A 17,701-nucleotide genomic window follows, 5' to 3' on the forward strand; every position below is an offset into this window, starting at 1 on the left:
CCTAAAAGCACAAGCAGAGGGAAATCTCCTAGAACATTGCAGTTTTTGTTTTCTCCACCTCTTTGCATATGGTTCATGTCTTCCTTGTTATAAATTACAGAGGAGCAGAACAAGATTTTCCATCTATAAAGATGGTGGCATGTCATTTTACAGAACTGTGTCTTCTGTAGCTACAATATAAACCAATACCTTTAGTGCAATAATTTTATGAGAATGGACAGCAACACAGTCCTAATGAGACCACAGCATTTTCCACTGAGTACGTGCTTTTGCATCATGTGTATTGGATTAAGTATACAATTTCTGTTATTGTTTAAAGAAATTACCTCTAATCCACCAAATGCAGGGCTGGAACACATGACATACCAAACACCCAAATCCCATGAAGTGCACACAGCTATGCTACACACACAATGCTTCACTCCTGCTTTAATTGTTACACTTCTCAGAATGATGCACCAAGTCCTGGGCCAGGGAAACTTCAGATCATGAGTCACCTAGTCCAGCATACATTACCTTAGAATATTACAAGGCAGTGATGAAAAAGTATCTTTCTCCTGTTCACGTGTCTTAAGTACTGTATACCAAACAGACATCAAAGTATTTGCTTTAGGTTGTTATTTGTAGTTTATTTATCTCTGAACAGGTTTGGTGGGGTTTGAAATGCCTTGGCTGTATGTGAATTCAAGCATGGCAGCATATGGCTATTGAGTAGGAACATGGTACTGCTGCAGCCTTAGGAACTGTCAGTGTGATTCTGGAATGAAAGGCTACTTAAGACCACAGTAACAAATTAATATATCTTTCCTTTACATACACATTTTTACTTTACACTGTATTTCAGTAAAGATTTTAGGCTCCTGCTGTGAAACTCCCCATGAAACAGTCAGTCTTTTTGTTTGTATCATCTGTTACACAGCACTGCAGTGTAGCAACCCGAGAACTGCCTGGCAAGTTAGAAGTACTTCTGTCATTCAGCTTATTAAGTTGCCTACCTACTCCGAGTGAGTTCCTCCTGCATTATAGCAAATGTAAAATACAATTTTTGAAAGGAGAGTTGTATTCTGTACTAAGGCAATCCACTTACTCATTTAGCAAAGAGACATAATTTCTTTTAAATACATGCAAAAAACCCTAGTGCTCCTACCCATACTCACTTCTAGAGATTTTATTCTGCCACTTATGAGTGAACCCATCTGAACCGTAGCCATCCAAAAGTCTCCCCAATCAGAGCTAGTCATCCAGGCTCCATCCTAAATCAATACAGAGATAGGCACCTTCAAAGACCAAGAGATTTAGATAGTGGGATGAGTATCTCGACGTGAATGAATTACCTGCAGAACTGCCTCTCTCCCCTCCCCATCCAGGTTTATCTGTAGGAGCAGCCTCAATGAGTGATTGAAATGACACACCTAACTCCTACCTTAGTAAAGTTGGATCAGATGGATCCCACCCTAAATGTTTGACCTCTGACACTGTTGCTGGCTATAAATAGCAGTATCTTTTATTTAAAATAATACCACATGCAAAGAAAAAAGTGTTACATTAATTCAAAATTACTTTCCTGTGACACCTCCAAAGCGTGAAAAAATTTTCCTATGCTCTGGAAAAGCATCTTAACAAATGAATGCAAAACTGGAGAACACTTGGATCTCAAAAGGTTGGAAAGCTCATTTTCCTCCTTTTGTCTCTGCAGAGAAAAGAAGTAGGAGAGATTCAGACATATTAGTTTTTAAAATTTTAAAAACATCTACATTTGAAAATCCTGCTAGAATATACTTAGAAAACACAAGTAGCATTCAGAATTTCTACAGGAGTGCTCCTGAAAATTTTATTATTCTGCCACCTTTATCTTTGGGAATTTCTGCTTATCCTAAGAAAAATAATGATCAAATAAGAGGCCTGGCAATTTATTAACAGAAGTTAAAACCCCTTTTTCCAGTAAGCCTAGGTTAAATGCACACCAGGTTTTGGTCATTTTTTTCTATGTACCCATAAGTGCCAAATGTTTTAGCAGAACACTAAATGACAGTTTATGCATTTAAATCAAATTTCAGTTTCTAGGTAAATACGACTTCCGCACATCTCAAAAACTCACCATACCATAACTAATAAGCAGTAATTCTTCATTTTTTAATGTATTATGAGTTGAAAAAATATGTGTTAAGCTACAGTGGTTTCAATTTGTAAAGTTAAATAGAAATGCTGAGGTTTTTTAAGAACCAAGAGGAGAATAAAATATCCTTGTATAACATGTTTTAATATTTACACCAACAAATCAGCAGAAACCCTTTCCTTTAGAAATATGTCAATAAAATTAGAACGCCTTTAACAAAGGAAGTGGATTTGGAAGGAAATTATTTGGGTTTAGTACCTCTGGTTTTATCTGCTTCCACAACCAAATTCTCTTCCCTTATCTTCTTAGGCATTCCCCAAATCCTGGCTGCTTTCATGCAACCTCATTTATCCAAGAAAGGCAACTGAGTTGTAGATATCACTGGCCCCTTGGGCCAAGCACCATAATTTCTACAAAACTGTCATTTGGTATGGAAATGCATGCACAATGGGGGAAAAAAAGCTACTTTATTATAAGTGACCGTTTTTCTGCTCACAGTAAACAGATTTCTGGTTACAAATTGGAATCAGAAAATTTTATAAAGGCTGCTTTGTCTCTTGACTGCTAAGAGAGTGGTTCCCAAAAAGATTTTTCTGTGGGAGAAGTGATAACTTCCCATGCTGCAGGTAGAATCTTAAGTATGATACTTGGTAAATATTGGTCAATATTATTTTTCTTTCCACATTTCTAGAGAAAAATGAAGATGGAAAGAATTGAGACAAGTGATGTTTTCAAGGGAAGCAGAAATAGAAGTAGGAGCAGACATGCATATAAAGTACTTACTCTACCTTTTGAAGACATTTCCTCCTAGCCCTCAGTATCCAGTCTGTCTGGCTGCTGCACTGGCTGAACCTTCATCTGCCAAAAGCAACACAATGACAAACTTTTATACTACAGGCCATTATTCCAACAGAGGAGTTGGGTGAAGGAGTGTCTGCATCCCCAGCAGTTGTCTATATCATATTCTCTCACTTTTCATTTTGTAGGTATTCCTGCTGTTGTAGTGTAAAAGTAATAGTGGGATAAGATTTACAGTATTTTATTTTTTTATTATTATTCATTGAATGCAGGGAAATGTCAGCTATCAAGTAAGTATACCTGGAAAAAAAATGATACACCATTGCTTAAAAATTGCTGGCAATGAAAATTAACCTAGTCAATGAGAAAGACTAACTTTTTATAGAGTAAGTGTGACAAAAGATGCACAAATCTCTCAGTGTTAGAATTTTAGAATTCTTAATTTTAAAATCAGAATTACTGTAAGTAGTGAGAAGACAAGTAAATGTCTATTCACTCCTATTATTTTGTTGATTAAAATTCAATATTAACTTGATGAAGATAAATCACTCCTCCCCCTTTTTTTAAAATAGATGACTATGAGCATTTTAGAGCCTTTTTTATTCAAGCCAGCCTAGTTGCAGGGTTAATACTCTTTGAGTAGATCTTGTAGTTCTATATGGGGTTTGAGTAACCTATTTCCAAACTCCGTGTGTGAGGAGGAATCACAGTCTACAAGAACCTGAGGATGATATTAGTGTGATTGCCAGCAAGTAGCACTCCAACTGGTACTTGCAAAATAACGTTAAACTGGCAAAGTACTATCTTGTGATGCTAATAGATTTTCCTTGTAGGACTATTTTAGTAAAAGAGACAGAATATTTGACCTGTCAAAAAGCTGACACCAGAGCCTGCAAATGCACTGAGAAGGATACACAGTGAAATCTTAAGCATGTATATATTAAGATAATTTACACAATTATCTGTTTCAGAATCTTACATGAATAGGTTATGCTTATCATACAGGCTCATACCTTGAGATTATTATGCTATTACCACTTACCCTCAAAGATTTACACAAACGTTATCTAAGCTCTTCAAAAACTTGACAAGTTAACTTTTTTTTTTTTTTTTTTTCCCTGCGCCTAGCTGAGATCTGTCACGGTGTTCTGCAAATAAAGTAACAAAGACTGGAAACCAGCCATTTTTCAGAAACAGTTGGAGCACTGGGTAGGTCCATGTATGCTGTAGATTAGGATTTAAGACTCACAGCAATATGAAATTTGTCTACATCGCATGTGTTGCAGTACTAACATATGGTGATGTTTTGACTTCTAGATGAGCTTGGCTTCTTCCAAGCTGTTAGGCTTCATTTTGCTGTTGTAACTCTACAGAATGAGAGACTAGAAAATGAAGGAAACTGAACCTTAGTTTCAAACACGAGACCAGATCTCATGAGTCTGACATCAGGACAAAAATACCTTCCCCTCCTGCTGCTAAGCGGAGTTTTGTACACCAGATTTCACAAGGAAGGGACGGTGGAGGGAAGGTGACGCTGGGCATGACTCTATCCAAGGTGTGTTTTCGACCAGGACAAGCTTTCGGGAAGCGACCTCAGCTCAGAGGCACGGGAGACCACCGACCCCCGTGTCACAGCCCCAGCGGTGGGGCCGGGCCGGGCGGAGCCGCCCCGCATTCCCCGCATTCCGGGGGCAGAGAGCGCCCGGGGCCGCTGCCCCTGCCGCCACCGCCCGGGCCCGGGGGCGACGGGCCGCGGGCAGCCCGCCCAGAGGAGGCGGCGCCCGGCGGGGCCCGGCCCGGGGGCAGGGCGGCAGAGCGCCGGGAGGAGGAGGCCGGGCGGGGGAGGACCGGCGTGGCGAGCCTCACGCTCAGCACGGCGCTGCGGGAGCGAGGGGGTCTCGGCGGGGCCGGGAGGCGGGCGCGGGTGCCGGTCCCGCATTCCCGGCCCGGCCCCGCGGTCACGTGCGGGCCCGCAGCGCCTCCCCGCGCGGCCCCGCCCCGGCAGGGAGGCGGTGGCGGGGGTTAACCCGTGGCGGGGCGGCGCGGGCGGAGCGGAGCAGAACAGGGCAGAGCACAGCACAGTACAGCAGAGCAGGAAGCGCCCGGGGAGGGAGGCGGGAGAGGCGGCCGCGCTCCGGAGGAGGAGGAAGAGGGTTGGGAGCCCGGCCGCCGTCGCCGCCTTCGCCTCTTCCTTCCGCCCGCTGCGCGGAGCGAGGCGCGCGGGAGGCACCTGTCACAGCCGCCAGGGCGAGCGCGGCGTCCTCCGCGGTGAGAGGCGGCGGCGGCGGGAGAGGCCGGCACAGCTCGGCGGGCCCGGCGCAGAGAAGGCTGCGGAGATGATGCCGGTGAGTGAGAACGGGGAGAGTTCGCGTCGTCGCTCCCCGGCCTGGCGCCGCGCTGCCGGGCGCTGGGACGCCTCGCCGTTTCCTGCGGGGCTGCCGGCGGCGGATGGAGTGCGCGGCGCCGCCGTCATCCCCGCGCCGGCCGGGACGGAGGGCTGCGGGGCTGCGGAGGCATCGGCGGGCTCCGCGCCGGGGGTGGGGCCGCGGGTCACCGCCGACCCCGGCTGTGGGGGGGCACGACCTGCCCCCGCCCCTCCGCCCGCGGGGGCTGCACCGGCCGTGACAGGTCGGGGGCCGCGACCCCCGGGCTGTGGCGGAGCGGCGGGGAGCGCGGGGGTCGCCTCCGGGTCGCTGCTGGCCGCCGAGGCCCGCCGTGAGGCGTGGGGGGTGCGCTGTGTTTGGGTGAGTGGGTGTGCGGGCGGCGTGTTTGCTTGTTTCGGGGTTTTCCGCCCAAACCCCGATCCCTGGCAGACGGGGTGCGGGAAGGGCTGAACCGTCCCGGGGCAGGCGGCTCCGGCCCTCCCGCCGGGGTTCGGCGAGCGCAGGCTGCAGCGCCGTGTCAGCCTGGCTCCCTCCTCAGTTCCTGTCAGCGCTTTTGTGAAGCCGTCGCTTATTTATCGAAGACAAACCCTTTCATTTTCCTGCAAACAACCTTGATTGTCTTCTGTGACAGAATCCCTGTCCGTTTCCTGCCCCTCGCTTCCCTCCCGTGTCGCTGTGGGGTGATGCAGTGGTCAGAAGAGAGTTGTTCCTGATGACTGTTCGTTTTATGACAAGATCCTCTGGGACGGAGTAATAAACAATCACATTCCTTTTGCTGATTTCTTTCAAACTCTATTTGATCTCAAATGTGGCTTTACGAGGTACTCCAATTTAAGGGGCTATCTCCCATGTTTTTTCTAATTCTAGTAGAAATTAGCTTTTTATATACAGTTCCTCTGCAGTGTTTGCAGCCAAAGCACTGCAGCAGAAGGTTTCTCTGTCAGAACATTAAAGACATCTTTTACAAGATTTTATTGCTCTAAATTTGTTTCATGACTGATAAGAGAAAATAAATAGCTCAAACTGGGTGTAAAATTTCAGATTGAAGAGTACAGGTCGTGTTTAAAAGCCAGGTATTATGACAAGCCTTTTTAAGATCATGTGCACTTTAACTTCCAGCTGCTGGGTGCCAGAATACCCTATTGACACGGATGAGAATGGCAGTGCACTGGGCGTGTTAGAAACCAGCAACAAAGTTCATGGAGTTAGGCTTGTGCTGTGAACTTATGGATGGATGTTAGCATGTAGAAACAAAAACAAGGTGACACCTTCATCTTCCATCTCAGCTTGGGTTATGCTTTACATTCATGAAATTCCTATTGAAAACCCAGCATGCCAATGACATGCTAAGTCAGAACAAATGTATTTGTTTCCCATTACTAACCCATGCGTGGGTTTCAGGTTAACGTAATAACTTGGGTAGTAGAAGGACTGACTTCTTCAAAAGTTTCTTTTTACCTATTTGAGTGTTTCTGCCAGTGTCTTGTTACCTTATTTCTTGTTCAGATGTGGTGGTTGTTTATATTTATTGAAAGGTGGTTGAAGATTCAGACTGTGTTTTTGAAGCACACTTCAAAGCATTTTTAACTGACGGATGAATTTTAATAAAAACAAATTACTGTGCTACAGGGGTAGTAGTGTTGCAGATAGATTAGAGCTTACTGAGTCCAAGTCCTAAAATAATAAATATTTCTTTTTTCTAAAGCCATTTTAGATGCTGTTATGGACAGTTTGTCAGACAGGAATATGTACATTTAAATGGACTCATGACAGTGCCTTGAGTCTTCCAGTTTTTCATCCCAGCTAGACTACAAGGGTGAAAAAACGCAACTCCATTTACTGGTCTCATCAATATATATACTAGCCAAATAATGTGAACATATGGCTGTAGAACTGGACCAAATTATTTAGGTTTTTACTCTTTTTTTGTATTCTGAGAATGGAAAAGTTAGTGATCTAACTTTTTACCTTAGAGAATTCCTTGACTTCATAATCATGGAAGGTTTTTTTTTTTTTTTCCCAAACCTGTTGGGATTTTATTTGTGGGTATTTTGGGCTTTAAGTTTTTTTATATAATTAGCAAAAGCATAAACTAGCAAGAGGAGAGATTTTAATAACTGCTAGACTTACCTACTTTTACAACAGTTCATCACCATAGTTTTGCGTCAACGAATTAAAACTACATGTTAAACTTTTGTAGTTTCTTAAGATTCACATTTATTAGACTTGTAGTAATTGAATTGGGCCACTTTTGCATAGATAATTTTTTGGCGTTTGTACAACCATTTTTAAGAGTGAAGTAGTATCTGAAGTCCCTGATTTTCTCCTTTCTTGTCTGTTGTAATTTTTTCCCTCTCCTCACATGGGGAACAGTGTTACTTCTCAGAGGTTTTTATCAATTACAGTTTATTTTGTGAGTGGGATACTTCCCACTCTGTTCTTCACCATCCTTTTCTTAGAAGGATTTTATTAATTATCTTTTTTCATATTGCTTATTCTGGTTCTGAAAAATACAGTATAACTGTTCTTGGTCCTGAACACAGTTGGGCTTGAAGAATTAATGATTTAGACTACAGTTTTCTCACTTGGGTTGTCTTTTTTTTCATTTGCTTTGCTGAAAAGATATATCAATCGTAAACCCTTTCATTGCCTTCAGGAGAAAAGGACTATGTGTATGATGAGCTTATGATGCTACACTGAATATCACCTCTGCTAAGTATTCCTATAAGAATGCCTTGATTAGAGGGGTATTTTTTCACTGAAAAGTAAAGGTTAGTCTTTCTTGGATTCTTGGAATAAAGCATGCAAACATAGAACTATGTGTATCCCTTCAAAGAGGAAATCTTTTGGGTTAAAACAACCACAGTTATATTTATTTGCAAAATTAGTGTGGATAAAGCTCTTTTTTCAGCCATAAAAATCTATAATTGATTGGAGGAACCTAGATATATATATATTTGTCTATTTGCCCCAGTGGAGAGATTTTTTTTTTTTGTGGTACTGTAGAGTTTTTGTTTGAAAGAGTGTTGGAAGCTTTTCCTTAAATGCAATTAATGTTTTTTTTTTTCTTGCATGATAGCTCCAGAATTACTTCTTTTGTCAAGTATTGGCATTCTTCTTGGACAAAGGGTGCCCACAAGAAAAAAAGTCACTTATAAGAAGCATGGTTTTCCTACTTATAAAGAAATACAGTACAATAAGAAACTAAGAAACTGATATGTTGGAGAAGTGTGCAACACTTTCCTTTTTTTTTGCCTTAATTTTGGGTATAATTCTTTCCCAGCATGTGAGGTAACACTGAAGAGCTGTGTAGAGTTCGTATACCGTCAGTAACGTGATACGACAGGTGATGGTGGGTGCTGTGTGAGAAATGGGGATGGATTGAACTTTTCAGGAGGAAGAGTTGGTATTACATGTTCACCTAGCAGAGCTTTTCTGGTTTTGCCTTTAACTCGTGAATATCAGTGAGGTTGCAGCCGTCATTGACATTTTTGGAAGTGTCTGGGAGGAACCTTACGGGACTTTGTGTGAGGCTTAGAGTTGCTGGACACATCTGTGTGTAGGATCAGGTAGTTGTGATGGTTTTTTTCATAGAAGGGAGTGAAAAGTTTGGAGTGTTTAGTGGTTTGTTTTTTTTTTTCCTAGTTAATTCTGTGGGACACTACAAGTCTTCTCTGAAGATGCCCATAACTATTGTATATTTTGTTAGACTAGAGAATTTATATGGAAGCTCCTGACCTATGAAGATGAATACTATGCCTGATAAACACAAAGCAAAGATATAAACTGGTGAATTAAGAAAAAGTTGGGGGTTTGGTGGATTTCTTGTTGTTTGGTTGGGTTGGATTTTTTTTTTTTCTTTTGTTTTAAAATGATAATGCACTTGTCCTGTGTTCAGTCTAAAACATTTCCCAAAAAGTCCAAAGTGGGCATTGTTTATTATGTTGCTTATAATTTAAAACCAAAATATTCTTAAATCAGTGTCCTCTGTTCTCTTTCCATAGGAAGGTTGCTACTGATATAATTAAATATTGTAGATGAAGATGTGTCACTTTAATACATTTAAATCAATATTATGAATTTTCATTATATTAATATGAGCAATTTTCAGTGATAAGGAGATAAAACATATTGTGATTAATTCAGAACTGTATAGGTCTCAGCAATACTGATATCCTTGTTTGCTGAATAAATCTGAACTGACTGTAGAGAATAATTTGCATGTTTATCAGCCATTATTAATGGAGTTATTTATTGCAACAAAGCTTAAAGGCCATTTCATGTTTTTTTGGATCATGTCACTATTTTTTTAGGTTGACAGAATATGGCCTGTTCTGTGGTAAAAATAAGTTCATCAGCTTCACCATGTCAACAAATGAGCTATACACATGCTAGTCTGATAATATAATATTTAAATATATTTATTAGCTGTGTCTGTTGAAATGTATGAGAATTTTGAGGGAAAGGATGCTCTCTCATATGTTAACATAGATGAGTTTGTTGTCCATTGCAGACTTCAAAGAAAATAACTTTGTTTGACAACAAAATTCCATTCTACCAGATTGATTTTTCTAACAAAGCCAAATTTCAATATACATTATTTAAAAAAAACCTTGCTTATTCACATATTTATATTTAGATGCATGCAGCTGTGGAGCAGCCCCCATTTTGCCAAGAGTTGCCCATAGATAGAAAAAAAGCAGTGCTTTTTTGTAAAGAATTTGAAGTCTAATGCTTGGTATTAAAATCATTGCTCATGTTTATTATCTTCTTAAATTTCTGGGGGAGTTCAATTCTTTTTGTCTTTGTGAACTATAGGCATTTTTAAAAATAAAAAATCTTTTTTTTATTTTTAAAATAAAAACAGAGATTTGAAGAAGGGACAGAGATTTGAAGAAGGAAACAAATTATTGCCGGATTCGGGGGGGTTGGGGGTGGGGGGAAGGCATCTTGCTCCTGTTCCCTCATGACTCACTGTTGGAATTTACAAGTCTTATGTGTTTGTCTAAATTAAAAACTTAGTATTACCATACAGTAATTACTAGCACAAGATAGCTCAAAATACTTAACCTCTTAAATGAATGTGCTAGCCTGCAATATAGGAAGCTCATTCCTGGGTTTGTATAAGATCCCCACAAAAGGAGATCTTAAATTTTTTTTCTTAAATTGAAAAATTATATTATTAGGTGTTCCAAAATATCTTTGAAATCTTTCTGCATTTTTGAACAGTTTTTCTTTCAGCCTTGAATCTGGTGTCTCATTTGTTCTTAAATTGTGGTAAGATTTTTAAGTAAACAAAAATTCTAAGATACGAATTTTAACACTTCAGGATGGTACATTTTTCAGAGAGTTTGGAAATCTGCCATTATCATCTATTAAACTTGAAAGCATGTAATAATCTTGAATGTGTTAGGCAATTTATCAGTGGAGTTTGCTCAATGTTTTGAGGTTCTGGAAGCAATTTTTTATGACAGACAATAATAGAATTATATTGTACAGTAATAGACACCATCCTTCAGAAGCAGATTTGTGTGTCAAAGGCAACAATGGTACCTGGAGGACAAAGCATAAATTCTGTAATAACTCAAAGGACCAGCAAGAATACGAACTGCTTAGTGGAGGAACAAAAAATGTTTTGAACTTCAGATTTTAGTCACTTTACCTGGGTTTTAGGTCGCCCTGTTATTTTTCTTAGCTTGTGCTTGGGAGCAAGTACATGTGCTGTACTGGAGAGCAGGTTTATCACTGTGGTGCAGTAGGATGTCGGAGCAGCTGAATTCCTTTCTGGGCTGAGGTTTCACAATAGGGATGAGCTGGGTTAACCATTTCCTGCAGCTCTGGAAGAGGCTGCTTCCTCTTCTTGCTGCCCATTCCCACCATTGGCTGTGAATGGACTGCACTGCTTGTCTCAGTAAACCCAGCTCACTAAAAATGTAACAATAGCTGTATCCAAAGAACACTGAAGAGATTAATGTACGTGTGTGTGTGTGTGTGTGTGTGTGTGTGTGTGTGTGTGTGTGTATGTAAGTGTGTACTTGCATGTGGGTGTGTACCGCATTGACTCTTGTCTTGTCTGTGTTGGTACAGGAGGGAGCAGACTGTTTGGCTAAGATTGATAACAGAGGAGGCGATGGGCAAGTGGAATCTCTCTTTTCAAGTATTTTTGTTTATTCAGTTTAGTTTATGCTGGAGCTCTACCCCAGGCAATGTGTTTTGAACAGGTGATTAGAGCAGTGAGGTGAAACTGAAGTCTCTGCAGTGCAGTAACGTTGTTACTTCAGAGACAAAATATGGTTTCACCAGTTTCCACATCTTTATTGCACACCCAGTAACACTTTACATTTTCTCTGAAATGGGAAAAAGTAAGGGATATTGGTTTTTTGGTAAAATATGTGGTCTTTGAGGAAATCTTGAGAAACAAATATAAAGTTGGGACACAAATGGAAAACCAATAAAGCTTAACTGGCAGTTGCTAGTCTATCATCATTTCCCACCCCTCATGTTGCAGTATTGCATTCCTTCTGATTTCTGACCATTATTTCCTTAGATTCATAGTGTATTCTAGCCTAGTTCTTTGCTAGTGGAAGTACAATTAAGATTTTTTAGTTTCCAGTTCACTGCTTTGCTTAGCAGCAGAGTTCTATTTATGTGTGAAGAGTAGCTATAAAATATTTTATTTAAGAATTCCAACTCCAGCAGGAAGCAATCTCATCTAAACTTGCATATGTTGCAGACGCTGTATTTAACCCATGTATCCTTATGTCTGTTTGACAAAAGGATTTCAGTTTTCACATGATTAAACTTTTGTTTATAAATTGAGAATGGGGGAAGAAAGTGAGGCTTCAGTTTTGTGTAGGTGAAATGGATGTAACTGCAGGGGTTGCTGAAGTCCTGCATCCCTGCTGCCCCCTCCCTTGTGTTGTCTTTCTCTGGTATTTATCTGTTTCTGTGCTGAGCTGTTTGCAAACTCAGCAGGAAGTTGTTTGCCATTACTTTTTTTTTTTATTATTATTCCTTTGTTTCTTTTTTTTCCCCCAGGATACTTCTCTACCATCTGAAACTGGCTCAGTGCAGGGTCAGATAAGCCCTGGAACCAATACAAGAAAGGGCAGAAGTGTGTAGATTGCAGGAAGGATGTTATCAGTTTTATCAGTTTAGGTTTGGATCTTGTAGCCTTAAATGAATCCATGGTGGTGAATGAATATGGATGGGGAGATGGATTCATACCAAAAGCATCTAGATCTATGTCCAAGAATGGCAAAGAACATAATTTCCCTGCTCTCTGAAGTCAGAACAAGTAAACAGTGAATATCTAAGGTCTCTGCCAGCTAATCTAGGAGAGTCTCTCCAGTCCCAAATCCCATGCTCATAAGCACAATGCATTGGCTTGCATCTCAATTAATTCTATGTTCTAATCTCTTGGGAGCCAGTTGGACACTGGGAGAGCAGTAAGCCTTGTTCTCCTTGAATCCAGAATGTGTCTGACCAGACCTAGTAAGGTGAATAGCCGAGAAATGTTGAGAGTTTCTGTATTAGATGAAAAAAGTAGACAGAGGTGCATTAACATGTGGAGAAATTCTTGCCTGCATTACTCTCTGGTGTTTAAAGGGAAAGAAACAGAGTGCTTTGAGACTGGCAAGGTTACCACAGCCATTAAGTACAGGCTTACGTGCATAATTTTTTTTTTTCTAGGAAGCTAAGTAAAGTCTTAGTGTATAGTAACAGGTACAGTTTAAGTTGAGAAGACATACTTTGAATGCATTTTTGCATGAGAAAATCCTTTTCCTAATCCTGTTTCCTAATGCAATTAGTCTAATTTATGTTTCGAGACAGTACTGCAACTGTTGGTACTCTTTCTGCTGCTCTGCAGATGATACTTTCAACATACTAATGGTATTTTCAACATAATTCAACTTTTTTTCTTATCTCCTCCTCCTCCCCCCATGCTTACTATTTTATAAGGAAAGTGCATCCGAGTATTTTCTGAAATCTTAACCAGGGTGATGGTCAAAATCTGTCCTCAATTAATTCTACCTAGACAGAAGGGTTTTCAAATTACTTAAATACTAAACATTGTCATAATATGTCTTTAATAAATGTTACTGATATCTCAGTCACTTCCTTTGAAAAGATAAAATGTAAGGAGAATATTTTCACATTGTTATGGTATAATTGATGTGTGTAAAATGGTTGGCAGGCTGATAGTGTTTCACAGAGAGAATAATGTGATAGCCAGAGCATAAACCATGTGTTGGAATGGACAGCATAGGAAACTAGTATCCCTAACAAGTTTAAATGGTTCAACCAGTGGTTATTTGACTGAAACTGTTACCCACTGACAGCTTAACTAACTTGTTTGGGCATCTGAGAAAGCATCTGTGAAGCCATTGCTTACAAATCCTACAAGATAATTTTTAGGCTACATGGGTATGTTAGATACCTAACTTATTCAAATATATATGTCAAATTAGTCAGACCTGGTTCTTAGTGTTAAAGTTGCTATTCAGATATATCCACAGAGAAGGGGTTAGATTTTACTGCTGTGTATTTAAAATTCAAGTTCTTGGAATTGAAATTTTGAATGATTTTTCAGACTAGTGAACAGGTTAATTACTATTCAGGCACCAAACAGTTGGACTGTAGGTATGGTTTGGGAGATGACTGAGTTCTTGAAACAGTGTCTTGTAAAAATAAACTCTGAAACTCCTCCCTGTGTGCAGCTTCATCTCTGCATGCAGCTCTGAATGTCTCAGCATGCCTGATGCTTAATTTCCTAATGTACTGTTTTATTGTCCCAAGTCATCTAAGTTTCAGTCAATTTTAGCTGCAAGTCTGAATCAAATACTTCTGATTGTGGAAAAAAGATCTGTAATGCTTGACCTCCTTTACACTTCTAAATCATGTCAGGTTCAATGCAATTATTTTGAAACCATATCACATAGATTTGAGTCTATTCTAGCCCATGCCACTTGGAAATCTTTTCAGTCCTTCTTCTGAATAGTTTTTTTGGTTTAAATAATAGTACAGTATAGCTGTCATTTTATTGTTACTTATTAACACTTCAGCAAGGGTTTGTTGGATATTGGAAGGTGCTATATATATCCAAGCTTTACAGTCAAACAAATAAATTTCAATTCTTGTTTGCAGTGCTCTCTTCCTGCCAAATTCCTGACTGCAGTACTTTATGTTTACCTTTTTCCCCCAGCCGCAGATGGCGGAGAGCAAGAGTATTTGTTTTTGTCAAAGTGATAGGAGGTAAAGTTGTGAAGGAGGTTAAATCCGTTTAAATTCTGAATTATAAACTGTTCTGCTTACCCCAGTGTGATTTTGAAATCCAATTCAGTATTTACATTGGAATAATTTAATTTACATATCACGTATTTTAGTTTTACTCATTTTTAGCTAAACATAAAGTACTTTTAAATTGGATCCACTTTCATGTGTACCAACCTGTAGAATATTTTGACAGAGGAATTCTTGTGTTTATGGTTCAAAATTATAACCTAAAAAAGCACTTTAAGGGACATAGAACACACACTAAATCAGAGGATTTGCTGTACAATGTTTCTAATATGGTATTTTTGTGTATATGGGTGTTTTATAACATTCAACCTAACAAATCTGTGATTTGAGTCTTCAAGGCATTACTGGATTACCCCCATTTGCTGCTACACCCTTCCCCCAGCCATCTGAAGCTACCAAATACTGCTCAGTTCTCTCTCAGTTCTGAAGAACTGAGAAGCTTTGACACAAAATTATAAGGAAGCTTGATCTGGAGTGTGCATGTAGTTGCCCTTATCTTTTCTGAGCAGGAAAAAGCTTTTGGTCAGCTTTCCCTTATTATCTTTCCAATTATTTAGAAATTTTTCAAGTACTGAGGTTTCAACAGCCTCTTTTCTTGCAGTGCTGAGGGATGAGTGTTCTGATGTGTCTGAATTTGTCTTCCTCCCCCTGCCCACACCTGAAGTGGGGACAAAGTATTTCAGTGATTCTTCTTGTTAAGTAGTGCAGTTTTCCTTCATATATGAAATATATGAAAGAAAGCAAAAATATGAGTGTTTTCATGTAGATCTGTATGTCTTTATATATCGGTATCTGTAGTCATACTGGAATAAACAGTCTGGTTTCCTGTGGGTTTAAGGGTACCACTGAGTTTCTAACATCTTTTGGAGATCAGATTGTAAAATCCCTTCCATTCACTCCAACCTCATATGGGAAAAAGGAAAAACCCAAAACTCATTCTCTTCGTAGGTGATTGAGTGTACAGTTGTTAGTGTAATGGAACATCAGGTTTTTACCTTGTGCAATAGGCTTAAGAAATACCTAAACTTGGTTGTCAGTTTACTGAAGTGGAAGTGATACGTAAACCTAGGTACCTGTCTCATTAAGTGTTATTAATTTATAATGATTTATGAAAATTAATTAAAAATTAATTAAAAATTAATTTTGTTATTATTGTTTATGGGGGTTTGTTTATGTTTTACTTTTCACAGTATGATCCATGGATTTTTGATTAATCCTACTGTAGAAACAGAAAGAGAATACATATAAAAAAACCTCAAGATGTTTGGGGTTTTTTAAGTCTTGGATGGAAATTATAGGAAGTTAATTTTCATCTGGATATAATATTAAGGTGTCTGTTTAGATTAATTTTCCACAAACGTGGAGAAGCTTAGCTTAGAGAGCCTCTGTGCAATCATACATATTTGTAGTTAAGCATGTTTAAAAAAATTGTACATTTGCACATTTGGCATTTACAGCATGGCTTATATAGCAAGAGGAGAGAAGTGACAATAGTGAAGGAGTAAAATAGGTTGACAAAGTGACACAAAAGTTAATAAAACAAATAAGCCTTAATTTAAAGTTATTGCTACCCTGCATACAGGATGGTGTTATATTCCTTGTGAACTCTTGCTTTTCTTCTTACTTGTTCATTATATCACTAAGTGTTCTTAGCTGCTCACCTATCAGTTTTCATGTATAGCTTTATATTCAGTAGTTTTCCATTCTGTGTAGGTGTTTGATGCAAAGTTGTATACATTTTAGAGAATTAGACTTTTGAATTTTCTTTATATCCTTTTTTCCTGTGTCATTCCACGTAGTTTTCAGAGATCACAAGTTTGTTAATATTGAAGTGCTTTAGTGGGATCACAGGCTACAATTACTTTTCTGCTGAGTGATTTACATAGTCTGCAGGTATAGAGATTTGCTACATATGAGCTTTGTCATACAGGGCAAGACTTCTTGGATCTTACATGGGATTTTTTTGCATTTAATATAGGTAAACAGCTTATGTCAGTGAAATAGTGCATGTATCTTACCTCCTTCATTTAAAACATTCAAAACTTCCTGAAATTTTAGTAAGGAAAATCCCCTTCTTTCTTTAATTTAGAATTTTGAGGCTGATACATTAAGCAACCAGAGACTAGTATTATTTTCTCTCTAGATATACCCGAGATTTGTATTTACCTGTCTGACAGTAACAGTTCTAAAGCAGCCAAATGCCTGCACTGGATCAGGTACTCAGTGTGGAGATGTTACTTTCATAGAACATAAGGGGCTACCCTGTGTTTGTATTTGTTTTATTATTTCTCTGATTTAACAAATTACACACAGATGTTTTCAGTTATTTCAGGAGGGAACGACAGGATGAAAAGGAAATCCAGTGACACATGTTTATTTTAGTTCTATTCTTCTTTTGAAAGAACTCAGTTATCCAATAGATATGACAGGATTTAGTGTTTCCCTCCCATATACTGCTGGCCTGCATGCCTGTCTTGCCTTCCTAAGTAAGGCTTTTATAAATTTGGTGGTCAGTTTAGAAGGATCCAGACTATAGCCATGGTTGAAAGAGTGGCACAGTATGTGTTAAAACAGGCCCAGCTTTTCTTCTCAAATATTTATTCATGTGATAGATTGTTTTTCTGGCAGATCAAGACACAATCTGGTTTTGGAGAGCAACCAGATTAGATTTTTTCCATCCTTCCTAAAGTAAAACAACCCTTCCCTTTTAAGAAATAACCTTGAGTTTCTCATTTATTTAAAATGTTCTTAGTTGCTAACAGGTTAATTTTTTAAGTTACAGCATTTTAAACATCTGACACTATTCTACCAATGATATTCTCAATAAATCTCTCAACGTGGTACATGTTTGCTGAGCAGGAAGGAAGAATACTGCATGGGATCACAATGCTTTTGTTAGTGACAAAATGCTTCATGGGAGGACAGTCCTGATTCTGAATGTCAAAGCACATAAAATAAAGTATCTCATTAGCTTTGTCTGCTCTGCTGCTGCGGCTAGGGAAGGGTAAAGCAAAAATTCTGTGACTCACAAACAAAGTTGAGAGCTCCATACTTTTATGTTCTTGTAGTTAATGTGCAATGTGTTACACAAAATGTGGCT

At 39.3% G+C, this 17,701-nt stretch overlaps 1 protein-coding gene and 1 long non-coding RNA gene across 4 annotated transcripts in view; one reads left to right on the forward strand and one right to left on the reverse strand.

Annotated features, from left to right (window-relative positions):
- Positions 1 to 1,482: 1,482 nt before the first annotated feature.
- Positions 1,483 to 5,215, reverse strand: LOC116183703 (uncharacterized). Its single transcript, XR_004148370.2, has 3 exons — positions 5,145 to 5,215; positions 2,905 to 2,974; positions 1,483 to 1,690 (listed from the first exon to the last, which is right to left on the reverse strand). It is a non-coding gene; the product is annotated as an uncharacterized LOC116183703 (long non-coding RNA).
- PPP1R13B (protein phosphatase 1 regulatory subunit 13B) overlaps positions 4,889 to 17,701 on the forward strand; it is a 67,987-nt gene continuing 55,174 nt past the window's right edge. For 2 of the 3 annotated variants that reach the window (XM_021528906.3, XM_077783939.1), the window contains exon 1: positions 4,916 to 5,259. In XM_021528906.3, the coding sequence (XP_021384581.1) occupies positions 5,251 to 5,259 (9 nt within the window). In that variant the 5' untranslated portion in view covers positions 4,916 to 5,250. Of the gene's footprint in view, positions 5,260 to 17,701 lie in introns of all 3 variants that reach the window. The other variant, XM_077783940.1, reaches the window with a different exon arrangement.

This window comes from Lonchura striata, chromosome 6 (genome assembly GCF_046129695.1).
Source record: "Lonchura striata isolate bLonStr1 chromosome 6, bLonStr1.mat, whole genome shotgun sequence".
NCBI lineage: Eukaryota > Metazoa > Chordata > Aves > Passeriformes > Estrildidae > Lonchura > Lonchura striata.